This window comes from Coregonus lavaretus (genome assembly GCF_964263955.1).
Source record: "Coregonus lavaretus genome assembly, chromosome: 1".
Classification (NCBI taxonomy): Eukaryota; Metazoa; Chordata; class Actinopteri; order Salmoniformes; family Salmonidae; genus Coregonus; species Coregonus lavaretus.
In genome coordinates, this window is record NC_139988.1 from 13,409,409 (window position 1) to 13,436,367 (window position 26,959).

General features: G+C 45.7%; 1 protein-coding gene across 2 annotated transcripts; it reads left to right on the forward strand.

Moving 5' to 3' along the window:
* Positions 1 to 1,858: 1,858 nt before the first annotated feature.
* LOC311134598 (casein kinase I-like) lies at positions 1,859 to 26,303 on the forward strand. 2 transcript variants are annotated; one of them, XM_084168334.1, is made up of 10 exons: positions 1,859 to 2,326; positions 15,453 to 15,563; positions 16,213 to 16,361; positions 18,362 to 18,590; positions 18,771 to 18,941; positions 19,204 to 19,352; positions 19,507 to 19,675; positions 19,817 to 19,956; positions 23,271 to 23,346; positions 24,337 to 26,303. In XM_084168334.1, exons 1-9 carry the CDS (start codon positions 2,251 to 2,253, stop codon positions 23,301 to 23,303), a joined length of 1,227 nt encoding a protein of 408 aa, XP_084024460.1. In that variant the 5' UTR covers positions 1,859 to 2,250; the 3' UTR covers positions 23,304 to 23,346; positions 24,337 to 26,303. The 2 variants fall into 2 exon arrangements, with proteins under 2 accessions (XP_084024460.1, XP_084024459.1); XM_084168333.1 differs by lacking the exon at positions 23,271 to 23,346.
* Positions 26,304 to 26,959: the final 656 nt, after the last annotated feature.

The window sequence follows — 26,959 nt, forward strand, 5'->3', positions numbered from 1 at the left end:
CAAATAATTAAAGAGCAGCAGTAAAATAAAATAACAGTAGGGTGGCTATATACAGTGGAAATCGGTACAGAGTCAACGTGCGGGGGCACCGGTTAGTCGAGGTAATTGAAGTAATATGTACATGTGGGTAGAGTTAAAGTGACTATGCATAAATAATAAACAGAGTAGCAGCAGCATAAAAGAGGGGGTTGGGGTGGGGTGGGGTGGCAATGCAAATAGTCTGGGTAGCCATGATTAGCTGTTCAGGAGTCTTATGGCTTGGGGGTAGAAGCTGTTAAGAAGCCTTTTGGACCTAGACTTGGTGCTCCGGTACCGCTTGCCGTGCAGTAGCAGAGAGAACAGTCTATGACTAGGGTGGCTGGAGTCTTTGACAATTTTTAGGGCCTTCCTCTGACACCGCCTGGTATAGAGGTCCTGGATGGCAGGAAGCTTGGCCCCAGTGATGTACTGGGCCATACGCATTACCCACTGTAATGCCTTGCGGTTGGAGGCCGAGCAGTTGCCATACCAGGCGGTGATGCAACCAGTCAGGATGCTCTCGATGGTGCAGCTGTATAACTTTTTGAGGATCTGAGGACACATGCCAAATCTTTTCAGTCTCCTGAGGGGGAATAGGCTTTGTCGTGCCCTCTTCACGACTGTCTTGGTGTGTTTGGACCATGATAGTTTGTTGGTGATGTGGACACCAAGGAACTTGAAGCTCTCAACCAGTTCCACTACAGCCCCGTCGATGAGAATGGGGGCGTGCTCAGTCCTATTTTTTTTCCCTGTAGTCCACAATCATCTCCTTTGTCTTGATCACGTTGAGGGAGAGGTTGTTATCCTGGCACCACATGGCCAGGTCTCTGACCTCTTCCCTATAGGCTGTCTCATCGTTGTCTGTGATCAGGCCTACCACTGTTGTGTCGTCGGCAAACTTAATGATGGTGTTGAAGTCGTGCCTGGCCATGTAGTCATGGGTGAACAGAGAGTACAGGAGGGGACTGAGCATGCACCCCTGAGGGGCCCCCGTGTTGAGGATCAGCGTGGCAGATGTGTTGTTACCTACCCTTACCATCTGGGAATAGGGTGCCATTTGGGACGCATATAGGCCTTATGTCAACTTCAACCTACTAAGTATGGGGTGGTGACCTACAGACCTGCTGTGCCTCAGGGTTGTTTGTGCATCATGGCGTTTTTGCCTAGCATTTTAGCTATACATTCTAAAATCTGTTTTGTCCTTAACTCTTGGAGCATGACGCGAGGAAACAGAAAATTCCATTATATTTCAAATCTGTACATTTCCCCAGATCCTGACATCCAGGTGTGACAAGGCAGTACAGGCAATACAGACAAAGACAATACCGATATTACCATACTTTTTTCGGAGTGGCTGTGTGACTGGACTCACTACTTTTTTCATAGTTTCACCATCATTGTTGACAGGTTGTATGTTATGCCCATTTTGATTTATAATGTAAAAGTCCTGTTTATAAACATAAATGAGTATGTATTTAGTATTGTTAGATATATTTTTTTCAGTTTAGTCTTTCTTGATACAAAGTAACACTAGAACAATTTCTAGCGCCACAATTGGCCCAGCGTCTTCCAGGGTAGGGGAGGGAATGGCCGGCAGGGATGTAGCTCAGTTGGTAGAGCATGGCGTTTGCAACGCCAGGGTTGTGGGTTCGATTCCCACGGGGAATTATGAAAAAATATAAAAAAAATAATGTATGCACTCACTAACTGTAAGTCGCTCTGGATAAGAGCGTCTGCTAAATGACTAAAATGTAAATGTAAAGACCAATGCGCCCTCCCCTTTTTATGTGACCTACGCAGGGTTGCTAGGTGAAGTGATGTCACAGGCGAATGCCAGCCCACAGTGGATGAAAGTCCTACAGAGGGGAAGAGTCAATTTCTTTGAGAAGGCTTCGATCAAAATCCGTCTCCATCGTTATTGATTTTGTGAAGGATGATATCAAAAACAGCAAGAACATAATCTACACATTCTAAGCTTTCGGGCAATACCAATATCGTGGTGTTCCGAAGAAAAGATAGTTAGAAAAGGGATGGTGAAAGTTGGATTGTTACAGAAGGAACTTAATCTTCTGGGATTCATGGGGAGGGGGGCGTCTGAATAAAGGAGTTTGTATTCCAGCAAAGTAAGGTGATATTTGGGGTGGTTTGGTAACCAAAAAGAGCAACAACACCAAGGTTGATTTTTCAAAACAACAAATTCTGAAGGTTGCTTCGTAAGAATAACATTGAACCATGGATTTGAGAGTGGGAAACCGATACAGGCTGGGCAGGAAAATTGGAAGTGGATCTTTTGGAGACATCTATTTGGGTGAGTAGCTAGCTATCAAAAATGTCATCAATATTACACAACGTTACCGTAGGTTGGCTTGGCTAACGTCACTGAACATTTAAACTAGCTAACGTTAGCTAGCTACCGTATACACCGTCTCTAACCTGCTAACCTTGCTAACATGAACTAAAACCAGCTGATGGAAATTTGCAAAGATGTTATTGGTTAGAATGAACATAAAACAAACGGTCAATTCCCAGCACCTCTTGTCCCCTTGGCAAGCCAATACCTATAGCTAGCTAACAGTAGCTATCTGTAAGAGGAAATAACGTTGGCCACTAACCAGATAGTTAGCTAACGTTAGCTTGGATCATGAATGAGGCTTTTTGAAAATGTATAGGTAGTTGACTTCAGAAATCAAATGTTATTTGTCACATGCGCCGAATACAACAGGTGTAGACCTTACCGTGAAATGCTTACTTACTTACAAGCCCTTAACCAACAATGCAGTTCAAGAAATAAGACCGACCGATCAAGTCACCCACCCCAACTGAGTTTACAAGTAGTCATCCCATCTGTCAGTTAATTTCAAGGGCTGAAGTGCAGTTAGTAAGCTGCAGTAGAGCTAGCCAAATGTCCTCCACAAGCAGTGGCACTCTGATAGGATGAGGCATAGTGAACTAGTTTACCATTTATATACATTGTCTAAGTGTACTGTCCTAAACAAGGCTTCAATTTGTTTGCTGCTGTCTTAGGACGTAGGCAAACTATTGACAATGACGGTCTTTATGTCTAGTTTCAACATCATTGCTGTAATGCATTGTTGTGGATAGTTTCAACCATTTGTCACTCAGTCTGGGCCGGGGTCGACTCCCCCTTAAAGGGATACTTCGGGATTTTTGTAATGAAGCCATTTATCTACTTCCCAGAGTCAGATGAATTCATGGATACCATTTGTATGTCTCAGCATCCAGTATGACGGATGGCGGTAGTTTCGCTAGCCAACGCTATCTAGCGTTAGCGCAATTATTGGAAGTCTATGGAATCTACTAACATGCTAGCAGTTACCATAGACCTCCAGTCATTGCGCTAACGCTAGTTAGCAACTTCCTTCAAACTGCACGCAGAGACATAAATGGAATCCACGAGTTAATCTGGCTCTAGGGAAGTAGTTAAAGGGCTTCATTGCCAAAATCCAGAAGTATCCCTTTAAAAGTTGTTGACTGTCTAGTTGCTTGTGTGGCTTGATTTTAGTGTGTTGTGTGTGGCCCTCTGGTTTTTCCAGCCTTCAGTCATCAGTCAGCTGGCAACTGAAATTACATTCTGATATGTTATCACCTCCAGGGTTGAGCTCACAGACCTTTGTCATAAGGGATGATGAACACTTCCTGCTTTTTGCATGAGTCAATTTGAATCTTGTCATGCCATAGCTGTAACTGTTTTGTAATAGTGTTGATATGCTTCCTGGATTGAAGTCATGTTTTTTTCTTTGGGTAGGTCTAATATTCCTCCCTATGCTGAATGCTGCATAGGTTTTATTGGACCCCATCCAGTGTTTGAATTTGGAATATGTTCTGTCCTCATTTGTAGGTGTGTTCAGTTGACTGTAGGAATTCCTCTGGTTGAGTTGAAGCAGGAACAGCCACAGGGTTGGACATGATTCTCCAGCTTCTTCGCACCACTCTAGCACATGGCAGTTAGTGTATACAGGCAGAAAGAGCTTATTGTTGATGTGGATGACATCAGCGAAGCTTCTAACAGCCATGTCATTGTTTCACAAACCGTCAGTGCGTAACATATGAGAAAGTCAGATGATCAAATTATAACCCCCACTACTGCCCTGTCTATGGCCTGTCTGTGGTAGCCTGTCACGACACTCCACCCCATCCCTCTGCCCCTGTTCTAAACAAATGGGTCTAAACCCCATGTAAGTCCAAAAGGTTGCTTGACTTGCTTCTCAGTTGCTTGTTGTTGGATGTTTGTTTTTGAAAGGCTTGGGTCATTTGGATACTGACTAGATAATGTGGCAGGTGTTATTCCCGTCTTTGAGTTGTTTAGCGCTAGGGCTGTGACGGTCTTGGAATTTGCGGTTACAGTAATTGGCCTTAGATTAATCCTTTCTGTCTTTTAGGATTGCCTATAGCCCAGGTGTTCATCTAGCTTCCATTTAGCAGGCCTATAACATATAGCCTATATATATATATATATATATATATATATATATATATATATATATATATATATATATATATATATATATATATATATATATATATATATATATATATATATATATATATATATATATATATATATATATATACTGCTCAAAAAAATAAAGGGAACACTAAAATAACACATCCTAGATCTGAATGAATGAAATAATCTTATTAAATAATTTTTTCTTTACATAGTTGAATGTGCTGACAACAAAATCACACAAAAATTATCAATGGAAATACAATTTATCAACCCATGGAGGTCTGGATTTGGAGTCACCCTCAAAATTAAAGTGGAAAACCACACTACAGGCTGATCCAACTTTGATGTAATGTCCTTAAAACAAGTCAAAATGAGGCTCAGTAGTGTGTGTGGTCTCCACTTGCCTGTATGACCTCCCTACAACGCCTGGGCATGCTCCTGATGAGGTGGCTGATGGTCTCCTGAGGGATCTCCTCCCAGACCTGGACTAAAGCATCTGCCAACTCCTGGACAGTCTGTGGTGCAACGTGGCGTTGGTGGATGGAGCGAGACATGATGTCCCAGATGTGCTCAATTGGATTCAGGTCTGGGGAACGGGCGGGCCAGTCCATAGCATCAATGCCTTCCTCTTGCAGGAACTGCTGACACACTCCAGCCACATGAGGTCTAGCATTGTCTTGCATTAGGAGGAACCCAGGGCCAACCGCACCAGCATATGGTCTCACAAGGTGTCTGAGGATCTCATCTCGGTACCTAATGGCAGTCAGGCTACCTCTGGCGAGCACATGGAGGGCTGTGCGGCCCCCCAAATAAATGCCACCCCACACCATGACTGACCAACTGCCAAACCGGTCATGCTGGAGGATGTTGCAGGCAGCAGAACGTTCTCCACGGTGTCTCCAGACTCTGTCACGTGCTCAGTGTGAACTTGCTTTCATCTGTGAAGAGCACAGGGCGCCAGTGGCGAATTTGCCAATCATGGTGTTCTCTGGCAAATGCCAAACGTCCTGCACGGTGTTGGGCTGTAAGCACAACCCCCACCTGTGGACGTCGGGCCCTCATACCACCCTCATGGAGTCTGTTTCTGACCGTTTGAGCAGACACATGCACATTCGTGGCCTGCTGGAGGTCATTTTGCAGGGCTCTGGCAATGCTCCTCCTGCTCCTCCTTGCACAAAGGCGGAGGTAGCAGTCCTGCTGCTGGGTTGTTGCCCTCCTACGGCCTCCTCCACGTCTCCTGATGTACTGGCCTGTCTCCTGGTAGCGCCTCCATGCTCTGGACACTACGCTGACAGACACAGCAAACCTTCTTGCCACAGCTCGCATTGATGTGCCATCCTGGATGAGCTGCACTACCTGAGCCACTTGTGTGGGTTGTAGACTCCGTCTCATGCTACCACTAGAGTGAAAGCACCGCCAGCATTCAAAAGTGACCAAAACATCAGCCACGAAGCATAGGAACTGAGAAGTGGTCTGTGGTCACCACCTGCAAAACCAGTCCTTCATTGGGGGTGTCTTGCTAATTGCCTATAACTTCCACCTGTTGTCTATTCCATTTGCACAACAGCATGTGACATTTATTGTCAATCAGTGTTGCTTCCTAAGTGGACAGTTTGATTTCACAGAAGTGTGATTGACTTGGAGTTGCATTGTGTTGTTTAAGTGTTCCCTTTTATTTTTTTGAGCAGTATATATATATATATATATATATATATACACACACACACACACACACAGAGTTGAAGTCGGAAGTTTACATAAACTTAGGTTGGAGTCATTAAAACTCGTTTTTCAACCACTCCACAAATTTCTTGTTAACAAACTATAGTTTTGGCAAGTCGGTTAGGACATCTACTTTGTGCATGACACAAGTACATTTTCCAACAATTGTTTACAGACATATTATTTCACTTATAATTCACTGTATCACAATTCCAGTGGGTCAGAAGTTTACATACACTAAGTTGACTGTGCCTTTTAAACAGCTTGGAAAATTCCAGAAAATGATGTCATGGCTTTAGAAGCTTCTGATGGGCTAATTGACATAATTTGAGTCAATTGGAGGTGTACCTGTGGATGTATTTCAAGGCTTACCTTCAAACTCAGTGCCTCTTTGCTTGACATCATGGGAAAATCAAAAGAAATCAGCCAAGACCTCAGAAAAATTATTGTAGACCTCCACAAGTCTGGTTCATCATTGGGAGCAATTTCCAAACGCCTGAAGGTACCACGTTGATCTGTACAAACAATAGTACGCAAGTATAAACACCATGGGACCACGCAGCCGTCATACTGCTCAGGAAGGAGACTCGTTCTGTCTCCTAGAGATAAACGTACTATGGTGCGACAAGTGCAAATCAATCCCAGAACAACAGCAAAGGACCTTGTGAAGATGCTGGAGGAAACGGGTACAAAAGTATCTATATCAACAGTAAAACGAGTCCTATATCGACATAACCTGAAAGGCTGCTCAGCAAGGAAGAAGCCACTGCTCCAAAACCGCCATTAAAAAGCCCGACTATGGTTTGCAACTGCACATGGGGACAAAGATCATACTTTTTGGAGAGATTTCCTCTGGTCTGATGAAACAAAAATAGAACTGTTTGGCCATAATGACCATCCTTATGTTTGGAGGAAAAAGGGGTAGGCTTACAAGCCGAAGAACACATCCCAACCGTGAAGCACGGGGGTGGCAGCATCATGCTGTGGGGGTGTTTTGCTGCAGGAGGGACTGGTGCACTTCACAAAATAGATGGCATCATGAGGAAGGAAAATTATGTGGATATATTGAAGCAACATCTCAAGACATCAGTCAGGAAATTAAAGCTTGGTCGCAAATGAGTCTTCCAAATGGACAATGACCCCAAGCATACTTCCAAAGTTGTGGCAAAATTGCTTAAGGACAACAAAGTAAAGGTATTGGAGTGGCCATCACAAAGCCCTGACCTCAATCCTATAGAAAATGTGTGGGCAGAACTGAAAAAGCGTGTGTGTGCAAGGAGGCCTACAAACCTGACTCAGTTACTCCAGCTCTGTCAGGAGGAATGGGCCAAATTTCACCCAACTTATTGTCAGAAGCTTGTGGAAGGCTACCCGAAACGTCTGACACAAGTTAAACAATTTAAAGGCAATGCTACCAAATACTAATTGAGGGTATGTAAACTTCTGACCCACTGGGAATGTGATGAGAAATAAAAGCTTAAATAAATCATTCTCTCTACTATTATTCTGACATTTCACATTCTTAAAATAAAGATGTGATCCTAACTGACCTAAGACAGGGAACTTTTACTAGGATTAAATGTCAGGAATTGTGAAACTGAGTTTAAATGTATTTGGCTAAGGTGTATGTAAACTTCCGGCTTCAACTGTGTGTGTGTGTATATATATATAGATAGATAGATAGATAGATAGATAGATATACTTTTTTCCCTCACTGTATATATGTATTTGATCCCCTGCTGATTTTATACGTTTGCCCACTGACAAAGACATGATCAGTCTATAATTTTAATGGTAGGTTTATTTGAACAGTGAGAGACAGAAAACCAAACAAAAATCCAGAAAAACTCATGTCAAAAATGTTATTAATTGATTTGCATTTTAATGAGGGAAATAAGTATTTGACCCCTCTGCAAAACATGACTTAGTACTTGGTGGCAAAACCCTTGTTGGCAATCACAGAGGTCAGACGTTTCTTGTAGTTGGCTACCAGGTTTACACACATCTCAGGAGGGATTTTGTCCCACTCCTCTTTGCAGATCTTCTCCAAGTCATTAAGGTTTCGAGCCTGACGTTTGGCAACTCGAACCTTCAGCTCCCTCCACAGATTTATTTTTATGGGATTAAGGTCTGGAGACTGGCTAGGCCACTCCAGGACCTTAATGTGCTTCTTCTTGAGCCACTCCTTTGTTGCCTTGGCCGTGTGTTTTGGGTCATTGTCATGCTGGAATACCCATCCACGACCCATTTTCAATGCCCTGGCTGAGGGAAGGAGGTTCTCACCCAAGATTTGACGGTACATGGCCCTGTCCATCGTCCCTTTGATGCGGTGAAGCTGTCCTGTCCCCTTAGCAGAAAAACACCCCCAAAGCATAATGTTTCCACCTCTGTGTTTGACGGTGGGGGTGGTGTTCTTGGGGTCATAGGCAGCATTCCTCCTCCTCCAAACACGGCGAGTTGAGTTGATGCCAAATAGCTCGATTTTGGTCTCATCTGACCACAACACTTTCACCCAGTTCTCCTCTGAATCATTCAGATATTCATTGGCAAACTTCAGACGGGCCTGTATATGTGCTTTCTTGAGCAGGGGGACCTTGCGGGCGCTGCAGGATTTCAGTCCTTCACGGCGTAGTGTGTTACCAATTGTTTTCTTGGTGACTATGGTCCCAGCTGCCTTGAGATCATTGACAAGATCCTCCCGTGTAGTTCTGGGCTGATTCCTCACCGTTCTCATGATCATTGCAACTCCACGAGGTGAGATCTCGCATGGAGCCCCAGGCCGAGGGAGATTGACAGTTCTTTTTTGTTTCTTCCATTTGCGAATAATCGCACCAACTGTTGTCACCTTCTCACCAAGCTGCTTGGCGTTGGTCTTGTAGCCCATTCCAGCCTTGTGTAGGTCTACAATCTTGTCCCTGACATCCTTGGAGAGCTCTTTGGTCTTGGCCATAGTGGAGAGTTTGGAATCTGATTGATTGCTTCTGTGGACAGGTATCTTTTATACAGGTAACAAGCTGAGATTAGGAGCACTCCCTTTAAGAGTGTGCTCCTAATCTCAGCTCGTTACCTGTATAAAAGACACCTGGGAACCAGAAATCTTTCTGATTGAGAGTGGTGTCAAATACTTATTTCCCTCATTAAAATACAAATCAATTTATAACATTTTTGACATATATATATGTATATGTTGCATTAATATATTCATTAACTTCTAACTTACACATCTGTCTTCTTCACTGTTCCCTTGCACAATTCACACATCTCTGCTGGCAACTCCATTGACCTATCTCTTCCCCCTCTCTCTAGCTCTTGAACGAGTAGCCTATAGGCCAGGGATCTCCAACCTTTTCTGGCATGAGAGCTACTTTTTTTGTTTTGTTCTTTTTTTATGAAACGTTGCGTCTCTTTTTTTCTAACTTTCAAATAGGAACATTCTTCTCTCCTCCCCTGCAACTCATCCCTGGAAGAAGTAGTTTACTATGTTTTCTGTCAATATACCTGCTAAAATAATGGTTAATAAAAAACTCTTAAAGGGGGGGGGGGGGGGGGGGGGCTATAAAATCAGATTTGTCACCCCAAATTCTGATATACCGTACCAGTCAAAAGTTTGGACACACCTACTCATTCCAGGCGTTTTCTTTATTTTTACTATGTTCTACATTGTAGAATAATAGTGAAGACATCAGAACTATGAAATAACGCATGGAATCATGTAGTAACCAAAAAAACGGTTAAACAAATAACCACCCTTTGCCTTGATGACAGTTTTACACACGCTTGGCATTCTCTCAACCAGCTTCATGAGGTAGTCACCTGGAATGCATTTCAATTAACAGGTGTGCCTTCTTAAAAGTTAATTTGTGGAATTTCTTTCCTTAATGTGTTTGAGCCAATCAGTTGTTTTGTGACAAGGTAGGGGGTAATGTAGTGGAAATTCTAATCAATAATGAGGAGAGACAGGGTCAATCACCAATTAGGATATTACTTTATTCAAAACTTATCAAAAAGCCAATAAGCGAGGCTGGTTGGCGCCCCGACACAAATAATACGAAGATCTTTTATAGAAAAGATACACCCTCTTAGTCTATATGACAAATAACATATGTATGGAATAGGTCACAAGGTGAGACTTGATATATGAGAAAGGAGTATCTCCCATCCAGATAGCATTTGCTATGAAGACTGTTCTTAATGTACAGAAACCAGAGTTTGGCCCCCAAAACAAGCTTCCTCTCATCATTATCCATACCCGAGCCATCTCTCTCTGGTACCTCATTACACAAACACCAACTCATTCTATGGAATGCATGCTGTAGGTTTTATCACCAAAGGCATCGTAAATCTACTGTCAGTGTTAACACAGCCACATGAGAGTCCTAAGAACTCTATTCTATTGCAGAAAACAACCATTTGATGCAATAACAGCATAAAAAAAAAAAAAAAAAAAAAAAAAAAAAACATCTAGTCATTTTTGATCTCACATTCCCCCATTTTGAGAATTCTCTCAAAAAGAATATTACAAGGTTTAAAGAGACATTAATACACATGTAGAAAGTGCATACATTCTTCATAGAACAAGAAGCATAAAAGCAATAATTAATTGCATGGGTTCCTGCGTGTGACTGGGTGTACAGAAGATAGCCCTATTTGACCAAGTCCATATTATGGCAAGAACAGCTCAAATAAGCAAAGAGAAACGACAGTCCATCATTACTTTAAGACATGAAGGTCAGTCAATACGGAACATTTCAAGAACTTTGAAAGTTTCTTCAAGTGCAGTCGCAAAAACCATCAAGCGCTATGATTAAACTGGCTCTCATAAGGACCGCGACAGGAATGGAAGACCCAGAGTTACCTCTGCTGCGGAGGATAAGTTCATTAGATTTACCAGCCTCAGAAATTGCAGCCCAAATAAATGCTTCACAGAGTTCAAGTAACAGACACATCTCAACATCAATTGTTCGGAGGGGACGATCTTTTGTGGCAGGACGATCTTTTGCAATTGATGTGAACGGCGTCATAAACAAGACGTGCTCGTATCAGGGTTTCCGTTAAGAAAATGTAGCGCCGGACATTTTAATTTACTGAACATTTTAGAAATGTACCGGACCCATAAGCATTGGGTGCATAACCTGTTAAGGGCGTCCACCCACAGTGCTCAGAATGACAAATCACATTTCGATTATGGTCATTCATCTTACACAGAACATGCAAGTCGAGGATGCAATGATGTGTGTCCTTACTTCGCACTTTGAAGATGTTAGAATAACTGTCCATTTACTTTTCCTCAGCCAACAGCACGAGTAACGAACAGCAGAATCACTAGCCTATGCATAAGCAGCACGTGAGTTTCAAGTTTGGGTAAGCAAGTTTCACCATAAAAATGCACCTTTATAATAAAGCAGTCCGTGCATCATCGCATTTGCTGACTTATGTAAGATAGCCTTCTATTCGTAATGTGATGAATAGATTGGATAGTCATCATTTAGGCTAATATAATTAAATCACTGTTCGCAGAAAAAGACAGTTCAATGCATGGCTGAGCGTGTAGAGGCCTGGGCTATAGGCAATATCAGATACATTTCTTTCGTTGCATTATTTCATGCAATTCTACTACACTTTATATGACTGGAGACATTTAGCAGAATATTTTTCAATATGACAAATTACAGGATAGCGTACAGTGCTGATGCTGACAAACAGATCAATAAAAACAACGTCCATATAATAGGCCTAAGAGAACTGGAGACACAAATAGAATATGACGTCCATCTAAACTGGAGGACAAAATTATTGTCCCAAAACAAACTTTTAAGTGGCACTGGCCCAACAATGATAAGGGTGACTATGCACAGTGTGCACTCACCGGGTGCATCTAGTGGATTAGCTGCTCCAGCATCAGACCACAGTTGAAAAGACGAGGAGATGTAGACAAGTTAGCAAAACAACTGCTTATAATCATTAGTAAGCACTCCCGCTATTAGATGAAGTTTATCTACATGAAAATAAAGTTCAAAAAAATAATAATGTAGGCCTATTTGAACAGTTTGTATGGTTATTTTATTTTCATGCCGGTTTTGACCCAAAACCGTCAGTTACACGGTTATTCAATTACTGTCACAGCCCTATTAAATGCACTGTTTGTGCATATTCAGGTTCAGAGACACTCACTGACTTTCAGAAAAGTAGATGTTCTCCTTGCATGGCTGCAGTTTAACTTATGGTCAATATAAAAATTGTGTTGCAGATGGGGAAACCTCATGTGCAACTCCAATGAAACTCAAATGTTCCAGCTCAACAGACATGAATTGTAATGGAATTGCCCCAACCGTGCACCGCTGAGTGGATGTTTTTAAAGAGTAGTGTTCCATGTGTTGGAAGGCTAAACCATTATGCCACTGAAAAAAACTAAACGTGTCAGTCCCAAGTGCCTAGTTCTTATCCATTGTAATGGGAGAGACAGAATATTATTTCAGCGAGGGAATGGATTTGTCCCCATCCCAGGTCAGCTGTGTTCATGCGTCCTCCTCAGGTGACGGTTGGAGGGGGGAGGGAAGGGGAGGGGGGGGACTCATCCTACACACACACACACACAGTGAGAGGGCAAGGGAAGCTCCAGTCAGCTGTAATTCCCTCTGTTCTGCTCTCCAGTGTGGATTAATGCATCCCCCTTTATGTAACCACATGTATGATTCATCCAACGTGTTATTGTGTGTGTTCATGGAGGTGTTAAGTGCTTTTCAGGAGAGGGTCTGAGTCATTCGCTGGCTGGTGGCTCTGTTGTGTAGTTGACGCTCACTTAGAGTTCCACACATGGACTGTAGCCTACTTTTGAAATTAAATGTCAGATTTATAAAGCTCCCGTTTTCCCACTGCTAGCACACGAGCAGCAAATGTGCACATCTTCAATGCATTTTTACAATTGTAGCTTTTGCAAGCTGCCCAAAGAGAAGTAGGCCCAGTACTAAAGTAACAAGCTAGGTGTGTTTGACATTGAAACTCTTATTTAACATATTGGCCGGTCTTTCACATATGAAACATTCTTTCATGTTCCTGGGTAATGCTCCTCTATAGGCTCTGCTGGCCATCTATAGCTGCTCTAGTCATACTCTGGATTCCTGTTTTCACTGCTGCTGGGCAGGGTGTGATGGGTGTGCTTCACTCTCTACTCCCATGTTCTTACAGCACAGTTCTGGGAGGGAACCCATCTTCCCTTTTTAGAATAATCGCATTCTGGTCACATGCTGGCAGTACTCCTCATAAGGAAACGTTAAGGTTACAGTTAAAGTTGGTTTGTTTATCTGACTGGTATGATATGAATGGGAGTTGGTGTATACAGTGGGGAAAAAAAGTATTTAGTCAGCCACCAATTGTGCAAGTTCTCCCACTTAAAAAGATGAGAGAGGCCTGTAATTTTCATCATAGGTACACGTCAACTATGACAGACAAAATGAGAAAAAATAATCCAGAAAATCACATTGTAGGATTTTTAATGAATTTATTGGCATATGATGGTGGAAAATAAGTATTTGGTCAATAACAAAAGTTTCTCAATACTTTGTTATATACCCTTTGTTGGCAATGACACAGGTCAAACGTTTTCTGTAAGTCTTCACAAGGTTTTCACACACTGTTGCTGGTATTTTGGCCCATTCCTCCATGCAGATCTCCTCTAGAGCAGTGATGTTTTGGGGCTGTCGCTGGGCAACACAGACTTTCAACTCCCTCCAAAGATTTTCTATGGGGTTGAGATCTGGAGACTGGCTAGGCCACTCCAGGACCTTGAAATGCTTCTTACGAAGCCACTCCTTCGTTGCCCGGGCGGTGTGTTTGGGATCATTGTCATGCTGAAAGACCCAGCCACGTTTCATCTTCAATGCCCTTGCTGATGGAAGGAGGGTTTCACTCAAAATCTCACGATACATGGCCCCATTCATTCTTTCCTTTACACGGATCAGTCGTCCTGGTCCCTTTGCAGAAAAACAGCCCCAAAGCATGATGTTTCCAACCCCATGCTTCACAGTAGGTATAGTGTTCTTTGGATGCAACTCAGCATTCTTTGTCCTCCAAACATGACGAGTTGAGTTTTTACCAAAAAGTTATATTTTGGTTTCATCTGACCATATGACATTCTCCCAATCCTCTTCTGGATCATCCAAATGCACTTCAGACGGGCCTGGACATGTACTGGCTTAAGCAGGGGGACACGTCTCGCACTGCAGGATTTGAGTCCCTGGCGGCGTAGTGTGTTACTGATGGTTGGCTTTGTTACTTTGGTCCCAGCTCTCTGCAGGTCATTCACTAGGTCCCCCCGTGTGGTTCTGGGATTTTTGCTCACCGTTCTTGTGATCATTTTGACCCCACGGGGTGAGATCTTGCGTGGAGCCCCAGATCGAGGGAGATTATCAGTGGTCTTGTATGTCTTCCATTTCCTAATAATTGCTCCCACAGTTGATTTCTTCAAACCAAGCTGCTTACCTATTGCAGATTCAGTCTTCCCAGCCTGGTGCAGGTCTACAATTTTGTTTTTGGTGTCCTTTGACAGCTCTTTGGTCTTGGCCATTGTGAAGTTTGGAGTGTGACTGTTTGAGGTTGTGGACAGGTGTCTTTTATACTGATAATAAGTTCAAACAGGTGCCATTAATACAGGTAACGAGTAGAGGACAGAGGAGCCTCTTAAAGAAGAAGTTACAGGTCTGTGAGAGCCAGAAATCTTGCTTGTTTGTAGGTGACCAAATACTTATTTTCCACCATAATTTGCAAATAAATTCATTAAAAATCCTACAATGGGATTTTCTGGATTTTTTTTTCTCAATTTGTCTGTCATAGTTGACGTGTACCTATGATGAAAATTACAGGCCTCTCTCATCATTTTAAGTGGGAGAACTTGCACAATTGGTGGCTGACTAAATACTTTTTTTCCCCACTGTATGCCCCATCTACATTTTAGTCATTTAGCAGACACTCTTAACCAGAGCAACTTACAAGAGCCATTAAGGTTGTGTCTTGCTCAAGGGCACATCAACAGATTTTTCACCTGTCTGTGCCGCAATGCTCAGTCAGCAGGGGCATGCACATCACCAGGCCCCAGAGTTTCCCCTTCCTGGTCAGGTAAAACTGTCCAGGCCCTAGTCCTTTCTAGGCCTAAATCATATTCTGAACCGAAAGCAATAATACCCCTGATGGCTCTCTAACCATCTACATACATTTATATTGACAGTATTTCCTCTTTGTCCCCCAGGCACAGACATCTCAGTGGGAGAGGAGGTGGCCATTAAACTGGAATGTGTGAAGACCAAACACCCCCAGCTCCACATAGAGAGTAAGATCTACAAGATGATGCAGGGAGGAGGTGAGACATGGGTCTGAAACAGTATACATGGGCCAGGCTGTGGGCTATCAGTCCTCTCTCTCTACCTCTCTCTCCCCTCTCTTCTCCTCTCGCTCTACCTCTCTCTACCCCCTCTCTTCTCCTCTCGCTCTACCTCTCTCTCTCTCTGCACTCTTCTCCTCTCTCTCTTCCCCTCTCTCAATAGCTAAAACTCTCTCTCTCCCCACTCTTCACCTCTCTCCCAAGTCTTCTCCTCTCTCTCTCTGCTCTTCTCTCTCTCTCTCTCTCTCTCTCTCTCGTGCTCTCTCCCCACTCTTCACCTCTCTCTCCCCAGTCTTCTCCTCTTTCTCTCATCTCCCCCTTCTATCTACCCCCTCCATCTTCCTTCTCGCCCCTCTCACCCTCTTTTCCCCCTTCCCCCAATGTTAATGTGGTTTTCACATCGCTGGACAAGCAGGCAGGCAGTCATCCACATCAGTCAATCAGGCCGGCCAGCAGCCTAAGAGAATAGATTCAGTGGAACCTGTCATCAGATCACAGAGCCAGAGAAACAGCACTTGCGTGGGCTAGGTATCACACAATAAATCATGTTAAACCCAATAAAGAATGGGATTTCCTTTCTCTACAGTGGGCATCCTTATGAATCACTCTCTCCTTCCTTTCTCTACAGTGGGCATCCCGTCCATAAAGTGGTGTGGTGCAGAGGGAGACTACAACGTGATGGTGATGGAGCTGCTAGGCCCCAGTCTGGAGGACCTGTTCAACTTCTGCTCCCGCAAGTTCAGCCTCAAGACTGTCCTGCTGCTGGCTGACCAGATGGTGAGACACACAACTGACCATTAAATCCTCAGCTCTTATGCTGGCTATTAGGGTCCCGTATATCTTCTGCAGTTATGGCCACTATGTGCTATGAAATCTGCTAGCAAAGTAAAGCTGTCCAAGAGGTTTAGTGGCCACCCCTGCTCTTATGTACAGTACCAGTCAAAAGTTTGGACACACCTACTCATTCCAGTGTTTTTCTACATTGTAGAATAATAGTGAAGACATCAAAACTATGAAATTACACATATGGAATCTGTCTCCTGAGTGGCGCAGTGGTCTAAGGCACTGCATCGCAGTGCTAGCTGTGCCACTAGAGATCCTGGTTCGAATCCAGGCTCTGTCGTAGCCGGCCGTGACCGGGAGACCCATGGGGCGGCGCGCAATTGGCCCAGCGTCGTCCAGGGTAGGGGAGGGAATGGCCGGCAGGGATGTAGCTCAGTTGATAGAGCATGGCGTTTGCAACGCCAGAGTTGTGGGTTCGATTCCCACAGGGGGTATGAAAAAAAATAATAATAATGTAAGTCGCTCTGGATAAGAGCGTCTGCTAAATGACGTAAATGTAATGTAAATGAATCATGTAGTAACCAAAAAACATGTTAAACAAATCAAAATATATTTGAGATTCTTCAAAGTAGCCACCCTTTGCCTTGATGACAGCTTTGCACACTCTTGCCATGGAATGTATTAAAACAATTATCAGGTGTGCCTTGTTAAAAGTTAATTTGTGGAATTTCTTTCCTTCTTAATATGTTTGAGCCAATCAGTTGTGTTGTGACAAGGTAGGGGGGGTATACAGAAGATAGCCCTATTTGGTAAAAGTCCATATTATGACAAGAACAGCTCAAATAAGCAAAGAGAAACGACAGTCCATCATTACTTTAAGATATGAAGGTTAGTCAATATGGAACATTTCAAGATCTTTCAAAGTTTCTTCTAGTGCAGTCGCAAAAAACATCAATCGCTATGATGAAACTGGCTCTCATGAGGACCGCCACAGGAATGGAAGACCCAGAGTTACCTCTGCTGCAGAGGACAAGTTCATTAGATTTACCAGCCTTAGAAATTGCAGCCCAAATAAATGCTTCACAGAGTTCAAGTAACAGACACATCTCAACATCAACTGTTCAGAGGAGACTGCATGAATCAGGCCTTCATGGTCGAATTTCTGCAAAGAAACCACAACTAAAGGACACCAATAATAATAAGAGATTTGCTTGGACCAAGAAACACGAGCAATGGACATTAGACTGGTGGAAATTTGTCCTTTGGTTCCAACCGCCGTGTCTTTGTGAGACCCAGAGTAGGTGAATGGATGATCTCTGCATGTGTGGTTCCCATCGTGAAGCATGGAGGAGGAAGTGTGGGGGTGTTTCGCTGATGACACTATCTGTGATTTATTTAGAATTCAAGGCACACTTAACCAGCATGGCTACCACAACATTCTGCAGCGATACGCCATCCCATCTGGTTTGTGCTTAGTGGGACTATCATTTGTTTTTCAACAGGACAATGACCCAACACACCTCCAGGCTGTGTAAGGGATATTTGACCAAGAAGGAGAGTGATGGAGTGCTGCATCAGATGACCTGGCCTCCACAATCACCTGACCTCAACCCAGTTGAGATGGTTTGGGATGAGTCGGACGGCAGAGTGAAGGAAAAGCAGCCAACAAGTGCTCAGCATATGTGGGAACTCCTTCAAGACTGTTGGAAAAGCATTCCAGGTGAAGCTGGTTGAGAGAATGCCAAGAGTGTGCAAAGCTGTCATCAAGGCAAAGGGTGGCTATTTGAAGAATCTCAAATATAAAATATATTTTGATTTGCTTAACACTTTTTTTGGTTACTACATGATTCCATATGTGTTATTTCATAGTTTTGATGTCTTCACTATTATTCTACAATGTAGACATTAGTCAAAATAAAGAAACCCTTGAATGAGTAGGTGTGTCCAAAATTTTGACTGGTACTGTATGTTAAAATTTCCCTCCTCTCTTCCAGATCAGCCGGATTGAGTACATCCACTCTAAGAACTTCATCCACAGAGATGTGAAGCCTGACAACTTCCTGATGGGCCTGGGCAAGAAGGGTAACCTGGTGTACATCATCGACTTTGGCCTGGCCAAGAAGTACCGTGACGCCCGCACACACCAGCACATCCCCTACCGCGAGAACAAGAACCTGACCGGCACCGCGCGCTACGCATCTATCAACACACACTTGGGGATAGGTAGGTCACACACATCCGGAGATTGATCACACGCTATCATAAACGCTATGCGCACACACTCCTCAGCACAAGCCTGATAGTGGAGCACTTATCTTTCAGTCATGTCAGATCTGTAATTTCTTTGAGGAAAGGAAGGATGCTTTTTGAAGGTATGTGACTTTCTCCTCTCTCCCTCAACAGAGCAGTCTCGTCGTGATGACCTGGAGTCTCTGGGTTATGTCCTGATGTACTTCAACATGGGCTCTCTGCCCTGGCAGGGCCTCAAGGCCGCCACCAAGAGGCAGAAGTACGAACGCATCAGCGAAAAGAAGATGTCCACCCCTATCGAGGTGCTCTGCAAGGGATACCCCTGTGAGTAATGGGATTTTCTAGGTTTATTCCATCCTTGTTATAGTGTACTGAAGGTTTCTGTGCTTGTCATGTAGTAACAAAATACTGTTGGAGTGTTTCTGTCCATTTGTCTTGTCCTTTCTGCACCTCTCTACAAAGAGACCATGCTGTGACCCTGTAAACATGGGAAAGAATTTCCCTTCCAGATGATAAAGTATTCTGATTTTAAAAGATTATGATAAAATATTCGGATTAAAAGTAACACTTTCCTCCTTCCTCACAGCGGAGTTCTCCACCTACCTGAACTTCTGTCGCTCTCTGCGGTTCGATGACAAGCCAGACTACTCGTACCTGAGACAGCTGTTCAGAAACCTGTTCCACAGACAGGGCTTCTCCTACGACTACGTCTTTGACTGGAACATGCTCAAGTTTGTGAGTACTGCCTCTTAATTGTTAATTAAACATCTATTAAACAAATATGAATGATTTATTACACAGTCCTCTTAACCATTAGCCAATGGTACCTCAGTGGCAGCTTTCTGATCTAGTCTCCATTTCTGTCCCTCTGACTGCCCCTAATTCCAAGGGGGCCAACCGTGCAGCGGAGGAGGCGGAGCGGGAGCGGAGGGACCGAGAGGATAGGCTGAGACACGGCAGGAACCCCGGGGCCAGGGGACTCCCTGCCGCCTCAGGACGACCCCGAGGAACACAGGACGCAGCGCCGCCTACACCCCTCACACCCACCTCACACACAGGTTAGTGTTTCTGACACACACACACACACACACACACACCTAGATGACTTTGATGTATGGATTACTTAACAATGTGCTTGACTATTGTCTTGTCATGGTCAGGTAGCGGAGTATTTATCTCTTTCTCCCTTCGCTCTCTAGCCAACACGTCTCCACGACCGGTGTCCGGTATGGAGCGGGAGAGGAAAGTGAGCATGCGGCTTCACCGGGGAGCTCCCGTTAACGTCTCCTCGTCCGACCTGACGGGACACCAGGACACCTCCCGCATGTCAACCTCACAGGTACAAGCTCACCCCGTCCCCAGCCGCATCCCCCGGCCCTCACCAGATGACCCTTGACCTCATTCGACCATGACCCATCATGACCCGCTCCTCCAGAGAAATATGCAGAACCGAACCAATAAAGTTGCCTATAGTCGAAACTTGAAGCAGGAATGTCTCTTGACTGTCTTTAGATGTCAATAAGTGTAGCTATACGTCTAGCAGTGCATCAATAAGGCCGGCATCGCATCAACATGATTCAACACTTAATCTTTTCAAACATGAATGAACATAAAGCTGTTTATTGGAGGGAGGAACTTCAACTAGCTATGTAAAGGGCCCTGGCTTTAGCCTGCCAAAGCAAGACAAGGAGAGGAGGGGGAAGGAAATCCACCCCAGGATTGAGAGGAAACCCTGAACATCCCCTCTCCTTAGGCAGCGTCAACATCCCCCCCACACTCCTTAGGCAGCGTCAACATCCCCCCCACACTCCTTAGGCAGCGTCAACATCCCCCCCCACCCACAATCCTTAGGCAGCGTCAACATCCCCTCTCCTTAGGCAGCGTCAACATCCCCCCCACACTCCTTAGGCAGCGTCAACATCCCCCCACCCACCCTCCTTAGGCAGCGTCAACATCCCCTCTCCTTAGGCAGCATCAACATCCCCCCCACCCACTCTCTTTAGGCAGCGTCAACATCCCCCCCACCCACTCTCCTTAGGCAGCGTCAACATCCCCCCCCACTCTCCTTAGGCAGCGTTAACATCCCCCCCACTCTCCTTAGGCAGCGTCAACATCACCCCACTCTCCTTAGGCAGCGTCAACATCCCCCCCACTCTCTTTAGGCAGCGTCAACACCCCCCCCCCCCCACCCACCCTCCTTAGGCAGCATCAACATCTCCCACCCACCCTCCTTAGGCAGCGTCAACATCCACCCCCCCCACCCACCCTCTTTAGGCAGCGTCAACATCCCACCCACCTTCCTTAGGCAGCGTCAACAGCCCCCCACCCTCCTTAGGCATCGTCAACATCCCCCCACTCTCCTTAGGCAGCGTCAACATCACCCCACTCTCCTTAGGCAGCTTAAACATCACCCCCACTCTCCTTAGGCAGCGTCAACATCACCCCACTCTCCTTAGGCAGCGTCAACATCCCCCCCACCCACCCTCCTTAGGCAGCATCAACATCCCCCACCCACCCTCCTTAGGCAGCATCAACATCCCCCACCCACCCTCCTTAGGCAGCGTCAACATCCACCCCCCCACCCACCCTCCTTAGGCAGCGTCAACATCCCCCCACTCTCCTTAGGCAGTGTCAACATTCCCCCCCACTCTCCTTAGGCAGCGTCAACATCCCCCCACTCTCTTTAGGCAGCGTCAACATCCCCCCCACCCACCCTCCTTAGGCAGCATCATCATCCCCCCCACCCACCCTCCTTAGGCAGCGTCAACATCCACCCACCCTCCTTAGGCAGCGTCAACATCCCACCCACCTTCCTTAGGCAGCGTCAACATCCCCCCACCCTCTTTAGGCAGTGTCATCATCCCCCCACTCTCTTTAGGCAGTGTCAACATCCCCCCACTCTAGGCAGCGTCAACATCCCACCCACCCTCCTTAGGCAGCGTCAACATCCCCCCACTCTCCTTAGGCAGCGTCAACATCACCCCACTCTCCTTAGGCAGCGTCAACATCACCCCACTCTCCTTAGGCAGCGTCAACATCACCCCTTCTCTCCTTAGGCAGCGTCAACATCCCCCCACCCACCCTCCTTAGGCAGCATCAATATCCCCCACCCACCCTCCTTAGGCAGCGTCAACATCCATCCCCCCACCCACCCTCCTTAGGCAGCGTCAACATCCCACCCACCTTCCTTAGGCAGCATCAACATCCCCCCACCCTCCTTAGGCAGCGTCAACATCCCCCCCCCCACTCTCCTTAGGCAGCGTCAACATCCCCCCACTCTCCAGGCAGCGTCAGCATCCCCCCACTCCTTAGGCAGCGTCAACATCCACCCCCCCACCCACCTTCCTTAGGCAGCGTCAACAGCCCCCCACCCTCCTTAGGCAGCGTCAACATCCCCCCACTCTCCTTAGAAAGCGTCAACATCCCCCCACCCTCCTTAGGCAGCGTCAACATCCCCCCACTCTCCTTAGTCAGCGTCAACATCACCCCACTCTCCTTAGTCAGCGTCAACATCACCCCCACTCTCCTTAGGCAGCGTCAACATCACCCCACTCTCCTTAGACAGCATCAACATCCCCCCCACTCTCTTTAGGCAGCGTCAACATCCCCCCCACCCACCCTCCTTAGGCAGCATCAACATCCCCCACCCACCCTCCTTAGGCAGCGTCAACATCCACCCCCCCACCCACCCTCCTTAGGCAGCGTCAACATCCACCCCACTCTCCTTAGGCAGCGTCAACATCCCCTCCACTCTCCTTAGGCAGCGTCAACATCCCCCCCACTCTCCTTAGGCAGCGTCAACATCCCCCCCACTCTCTTTAGGCAGCATCAACATCCCCCCCACCCACCCTCCTTAGGCAGCGTCAACATCCCTCCACCCTCCTTAGGCAGCGTCATCATCCCCCCCACCCACCCTCCTTAGGCAGCGTCAACATCCACCCCCCCACCCACCCTCCTTAGGCAGCGTCAACATCCCACCCACCTTCCTTAGGCAGCGTCAACATCCCCCCACTCTCTTTAGGCAGCGTCATCATCCCCCCACTCTCTTTAGGCAGTGTCAACATCCCCCCCACTCTAGGCAGTGTCAACATCCCACCCACCCTCCTTAGGCAGCGTCAACATCACCCCCACTCTCCTTAGGCAGCGTCAACATCACCCCCACTCTCCTTAGGCAGCGTCAACATTCCCCCCACCCACCCTCCATAGGCAGCGTCAACATCCCCCACCCACCCTCCTTAGGCAGCGTCAACATCCACCCCCCCACCCACCCTCCTTAGGCAGCGTCAACATCCCACCCACCTTCCTTAGGCAGCGTCAACATCCCCCCACTCTCCTTAGGCAGCGTCAACATCCCCCCACTCTCTTTAGGCAGCGTCAACATCCCCCCACCCACCCTCCTTAGGCAGCGTCAACATCCCCCCCACCCACCCTCCTTAGGCAGCGTCAACATCCCCCCCACCCACCCTCCTTTGGCAGCGTCAACATCCCCACCCTCCTTGCCCATCTCTTAACGTTTCCACCAGGTGGTCATGGGAGTTGTAGTTTTTATCTCCCACTCCCAGTGCATTGGTGTGATGGTTAGCATGCCATACTACAGACCCAGATCCTGTCTGACTTGACCTACAGCCTTCTCTCTCCCTCCTTCAACCTCAGAATAGCATTCCCTTCGATCATCACGCCAAGTAGACGCTCGCCACGTCCTCGTGTGAACGCCCGATGGCCACACTTGGTGAGTCCCGCTCAGGCTGGCGCTGGGTCCTAAAGCACCAGGGATGCAGGTCTCCAGTCCTATTGGACAGCACTGTCTGTCGTCAGGCTCTCCATTCCTCTCTGTTATACTATGAAAGGGAGTTAAGCCCGGGTGATCACTGGAGACAAGTAGCTTCAATGTTAGCAGCTGATATCGCTGATGACAGAAGGAACTAGACTTCAGCAGGCCAGACTCCTCCCTTTCATAGTGTACTAATCAGTGTGTGAGTCTGATTTATATCAAACACTGCAGCCCTTGAGAGCTGGAGCGCTGCATTCCAGCCTTGTGATAACAAATCCATGTGGGGAATTAGTGTTTGCCCTATTCCTAGCTGTCACCCCACCTAGCTCTGTGACCTATCCTCAGCTCAGTGCGTGTGGCTTGTTGCAGTGGTTGGACTGTGGTGATGCCTGTCTGACGTTCTCCAGCATGTGACTGCATTGAGTCCTATCCTGCTCCTAACTCCCCAGTGTCCTTCAAACCCTCTTCTCCCTTGACTTTTACCACTGCTCAATGCGGCATGGTTTTTCATAGGTCTCCAGAAATTCTCCCCAAGCTACAGTTTAGGTTCGCTATGGCTGAAAGCGTAAACGCTGGTGTGAATACTGCATTTAGGTTTCTTGTTCTGACACGTGAATGACACACCAGACTAAGGCCATGTGATGAGGTGGCCCATCGCTGTTAACTCTCATCTATCTATCACCCTCAGCATGTCTGCTGCACTACACAGAAATACTGCTGCTGCTACTCAGAATTATGACAATATGAAGCTATTTTCAAGCCTTCATGCATGTCTTGAACCTTATGAAGAATATTGTGATATTACATGTCTGGTATTTTTTATTTAAGTGTGGTGTTGTGTAAAGAGAATGAGGTATAATGAATGATAAGATGGAGATTCCATGCAGAGAAGCTAGAGTAGAGATCCCCATTAGCGAGTATAAAAGTTGATCTCTCTGTCGCTCTCAGGTGGTACCTGGTATGATCCCTGGTGGCCTCCACTCTGCAGCGCCTCGATGAGACAAGACCCACAATGCACCTGGCACAGCAGAGGACTGCACCAAGCCTGGCTCAACCAATCAGCAGCCTGCCCGCTAACTACTACACAAACCATCGGAAGACCACCTCTTTCCTCTCCTGACCTGGTGTTCTCTGGTTGATCCTCTCTCTTTCACACTAGATGTCTTGTTCCTTGCCCGCTCTGTCTCTCCCCCTTCTACGTACTTGCTTTCTTGCTATCTTTCTACTCTCTCTCAAACACTTACAATCGTTGTGATAAAGAAACTCTGAAATACAGACCACATCTGCGACCTCTTTTCTGGGAGACATTTTCAACGTCTGTGCGGAGACCTTGAGCTGCCATGGCGATCTAACAGACTTCATTAAGACTGAAACAAATGGAACGACAACAACCGCCACCATTATCGCCATGGTTACTACTCATCATCTATGGCACTTTGTCAATAGACACTCATTTCTACTCCCACAGTACATTACTACATAACCCTTATCAATAAATCTGATATGAAAAGAACTAATCAATGATTGCGGCTCTATTTGAAATGGGTCGTTTTGGGTGACTGCTTTTCATTTGTACTTATTTACAGACCTCTTTTCTCTGACCACCAGCAGGCTTTTGTTGAGTTTTCTATTGTGTTCACAGCCCTGATCTGTAACTAAAGCCATTTGTAATATATACAATTTGCATGTTTTAACACTGGACATCCCTTTGACCAGACCAAGCTGCATCGTATGGAGTCAGGTGGAGGGTTTCAACTCTAAACCACAGCTAAAGTGTTTCTTTATGGGGTTTTATGATCAACATCCCTCAAGTTTTATGTGTATAGGAGGGCCCCTGTCAAGGTTTCCTCTTCTCTCCAACCGAGTCAGACTGCCTCACGGTCTACTGTAAAGATCTACATTCTCATTCTGTTATTTGTATTGTTTCTAAGCTGTGAAATTATATTTTAATGAAGATGTGGAAATGTTTAAGCTTTTTCCCTTTTTGGTTTCCTTATTATTGTGGTGAATTTGGGTTTCATACACTGGGTCTCACTTGGGATGGCTCTACAGTGAGACATTGTCCTATAATCGATCTGGTTCGGTCCAGTTTTGGGCATAATCATTGTCCGTGCCAAGGCTTTCGCCGTGTCTGTCCATCGTTTTAGTTGAAGTTCCTCAAATACACCAAAAATGAGCACTCGCACAGAGAGACTTAAGTGTGTTAAATGGCTGCCATTTTAAACTATTATTTGTTTTGAGTGTGAACGGAAGTTAAATGTTTTACTGGCTCCATGTGAGGTGTTATTATTTGTACATGTTTTGAGAAGTAAAATGGTCTGATGTGGTTACAAGCAGAGGCACTTGACTAAACATCTGTGATAACTTCAGCTATCCCATGATAAATGTACCGATGGACACTTTTTTTTTTCTCTTGGATGGGCTATGGTCTTGGGCGTTCCCCTGCTCAGACGTTGCGTGCATCGACCAGCGATTGCGTGCCACATCATCGAATGTGCCGTCAGGCACCAGATTGCTATAACGTGGTTAGCTGATACGGAAAATACCTGTTCTCCATGCATTGGCAACGCCTGGGCAGAGTAACACGCCCAGTCTTTACTGGTCCTCGGCAAAGAGTATGGCGCAAGAGTTTGGGATATTCAATTCAACCACTGAAATGGTCCTCAATCAGCAAGATGAGACTTAAGGGGCGGGCACAGCTGCCATTGCCATGGTTCAGCCCTATAGGACTGTTTTAATGCTGACCTCATTATTGACTAGTCATTTCTGGTGTGACCCATGGCCAGTTTGGTCAATCACTGACTCACCCTCCTATGTGTAATTAACTAAGCTACCAGCTATAAGAATATTCCTTTATCTCCATTTGTATTTGTGTACTTTAAAAACTGTAAATAAATGAAGTACTTTGTGTACTACTCTGTGTGCTTTCATTTTCAAACGTTAAATTTTTTTTTTTTGAAAAGTGTAGTCAAATGAATTTAGATATGTTTTAATGTCTTATCACCTGTGTGCAGACTATAACCAGACGTGCACACTACTACGCAGTCCCAGTGTAGGACACCTGATGGAAAGAGAAAGACAACCAAAAGAGACCTGGAGAAGGACTGTGACCCGACCTGGGGAACCCTCACCAAGAAGATAATAATATGCCATTTATCCAAAGCGACTTACAGTCATGTGTGCATAAATTTTTACGTATGGGTAGTCCCGGGGATCGAACCCACTATCCTGGCGTTACAAGCACCATGCTCTACCAATTGAGCTACAGAGGACCACAAGATGGACTGTGACCCGACCTGGGGAACCCTCACCAAGAAGATGGACTGTGACCCGACCTGGGGAACCCTCACCAAGAAGATGAAGGACTGTGACCCGACCTGGGGAACCCTCACCAAGAACATGAAGGACTGTGACCCGACCTGGGGAACCCTTACCAAGAAGATGGACTGTGACCCGACCTGGGGAACCCTCACCAAGAAGATGGACTGTGACCTGACCTGGGGAGCATCTGAAGAGTGTCATCATGCTCACTATCAAACTTTTAAAGAACCATTCAAACACTTTCTCCACA

What these genes read in the sequence shown, in the direction of transcription:
- LOC311134598 (XM_084168333.1), top strand. Translation starts at nt 2,251, where the DNA reads ATGGATTTGAGAGTGGGAAACCGATACAGGCTGGGCAGGAAAATTGGA. An exon ending in CAAGATGATGCAGGGAGGAG is followed by an intron (nt 15,564 to 16,212) that starts GTGAGACATGGG and finishes CTTTCTCTACAG; the next exon opens with TGGGCATCCCGTCCATAAAG. An exon ending in CCCGCATGTCAACCTCACAG is followed by an intron (nt 19,957 to 24,336) that starts GTACAAGCTCAC and finishes TGTCGCTCTCAG; the next exon opens with GTGGTACCTGGTATGATCCC.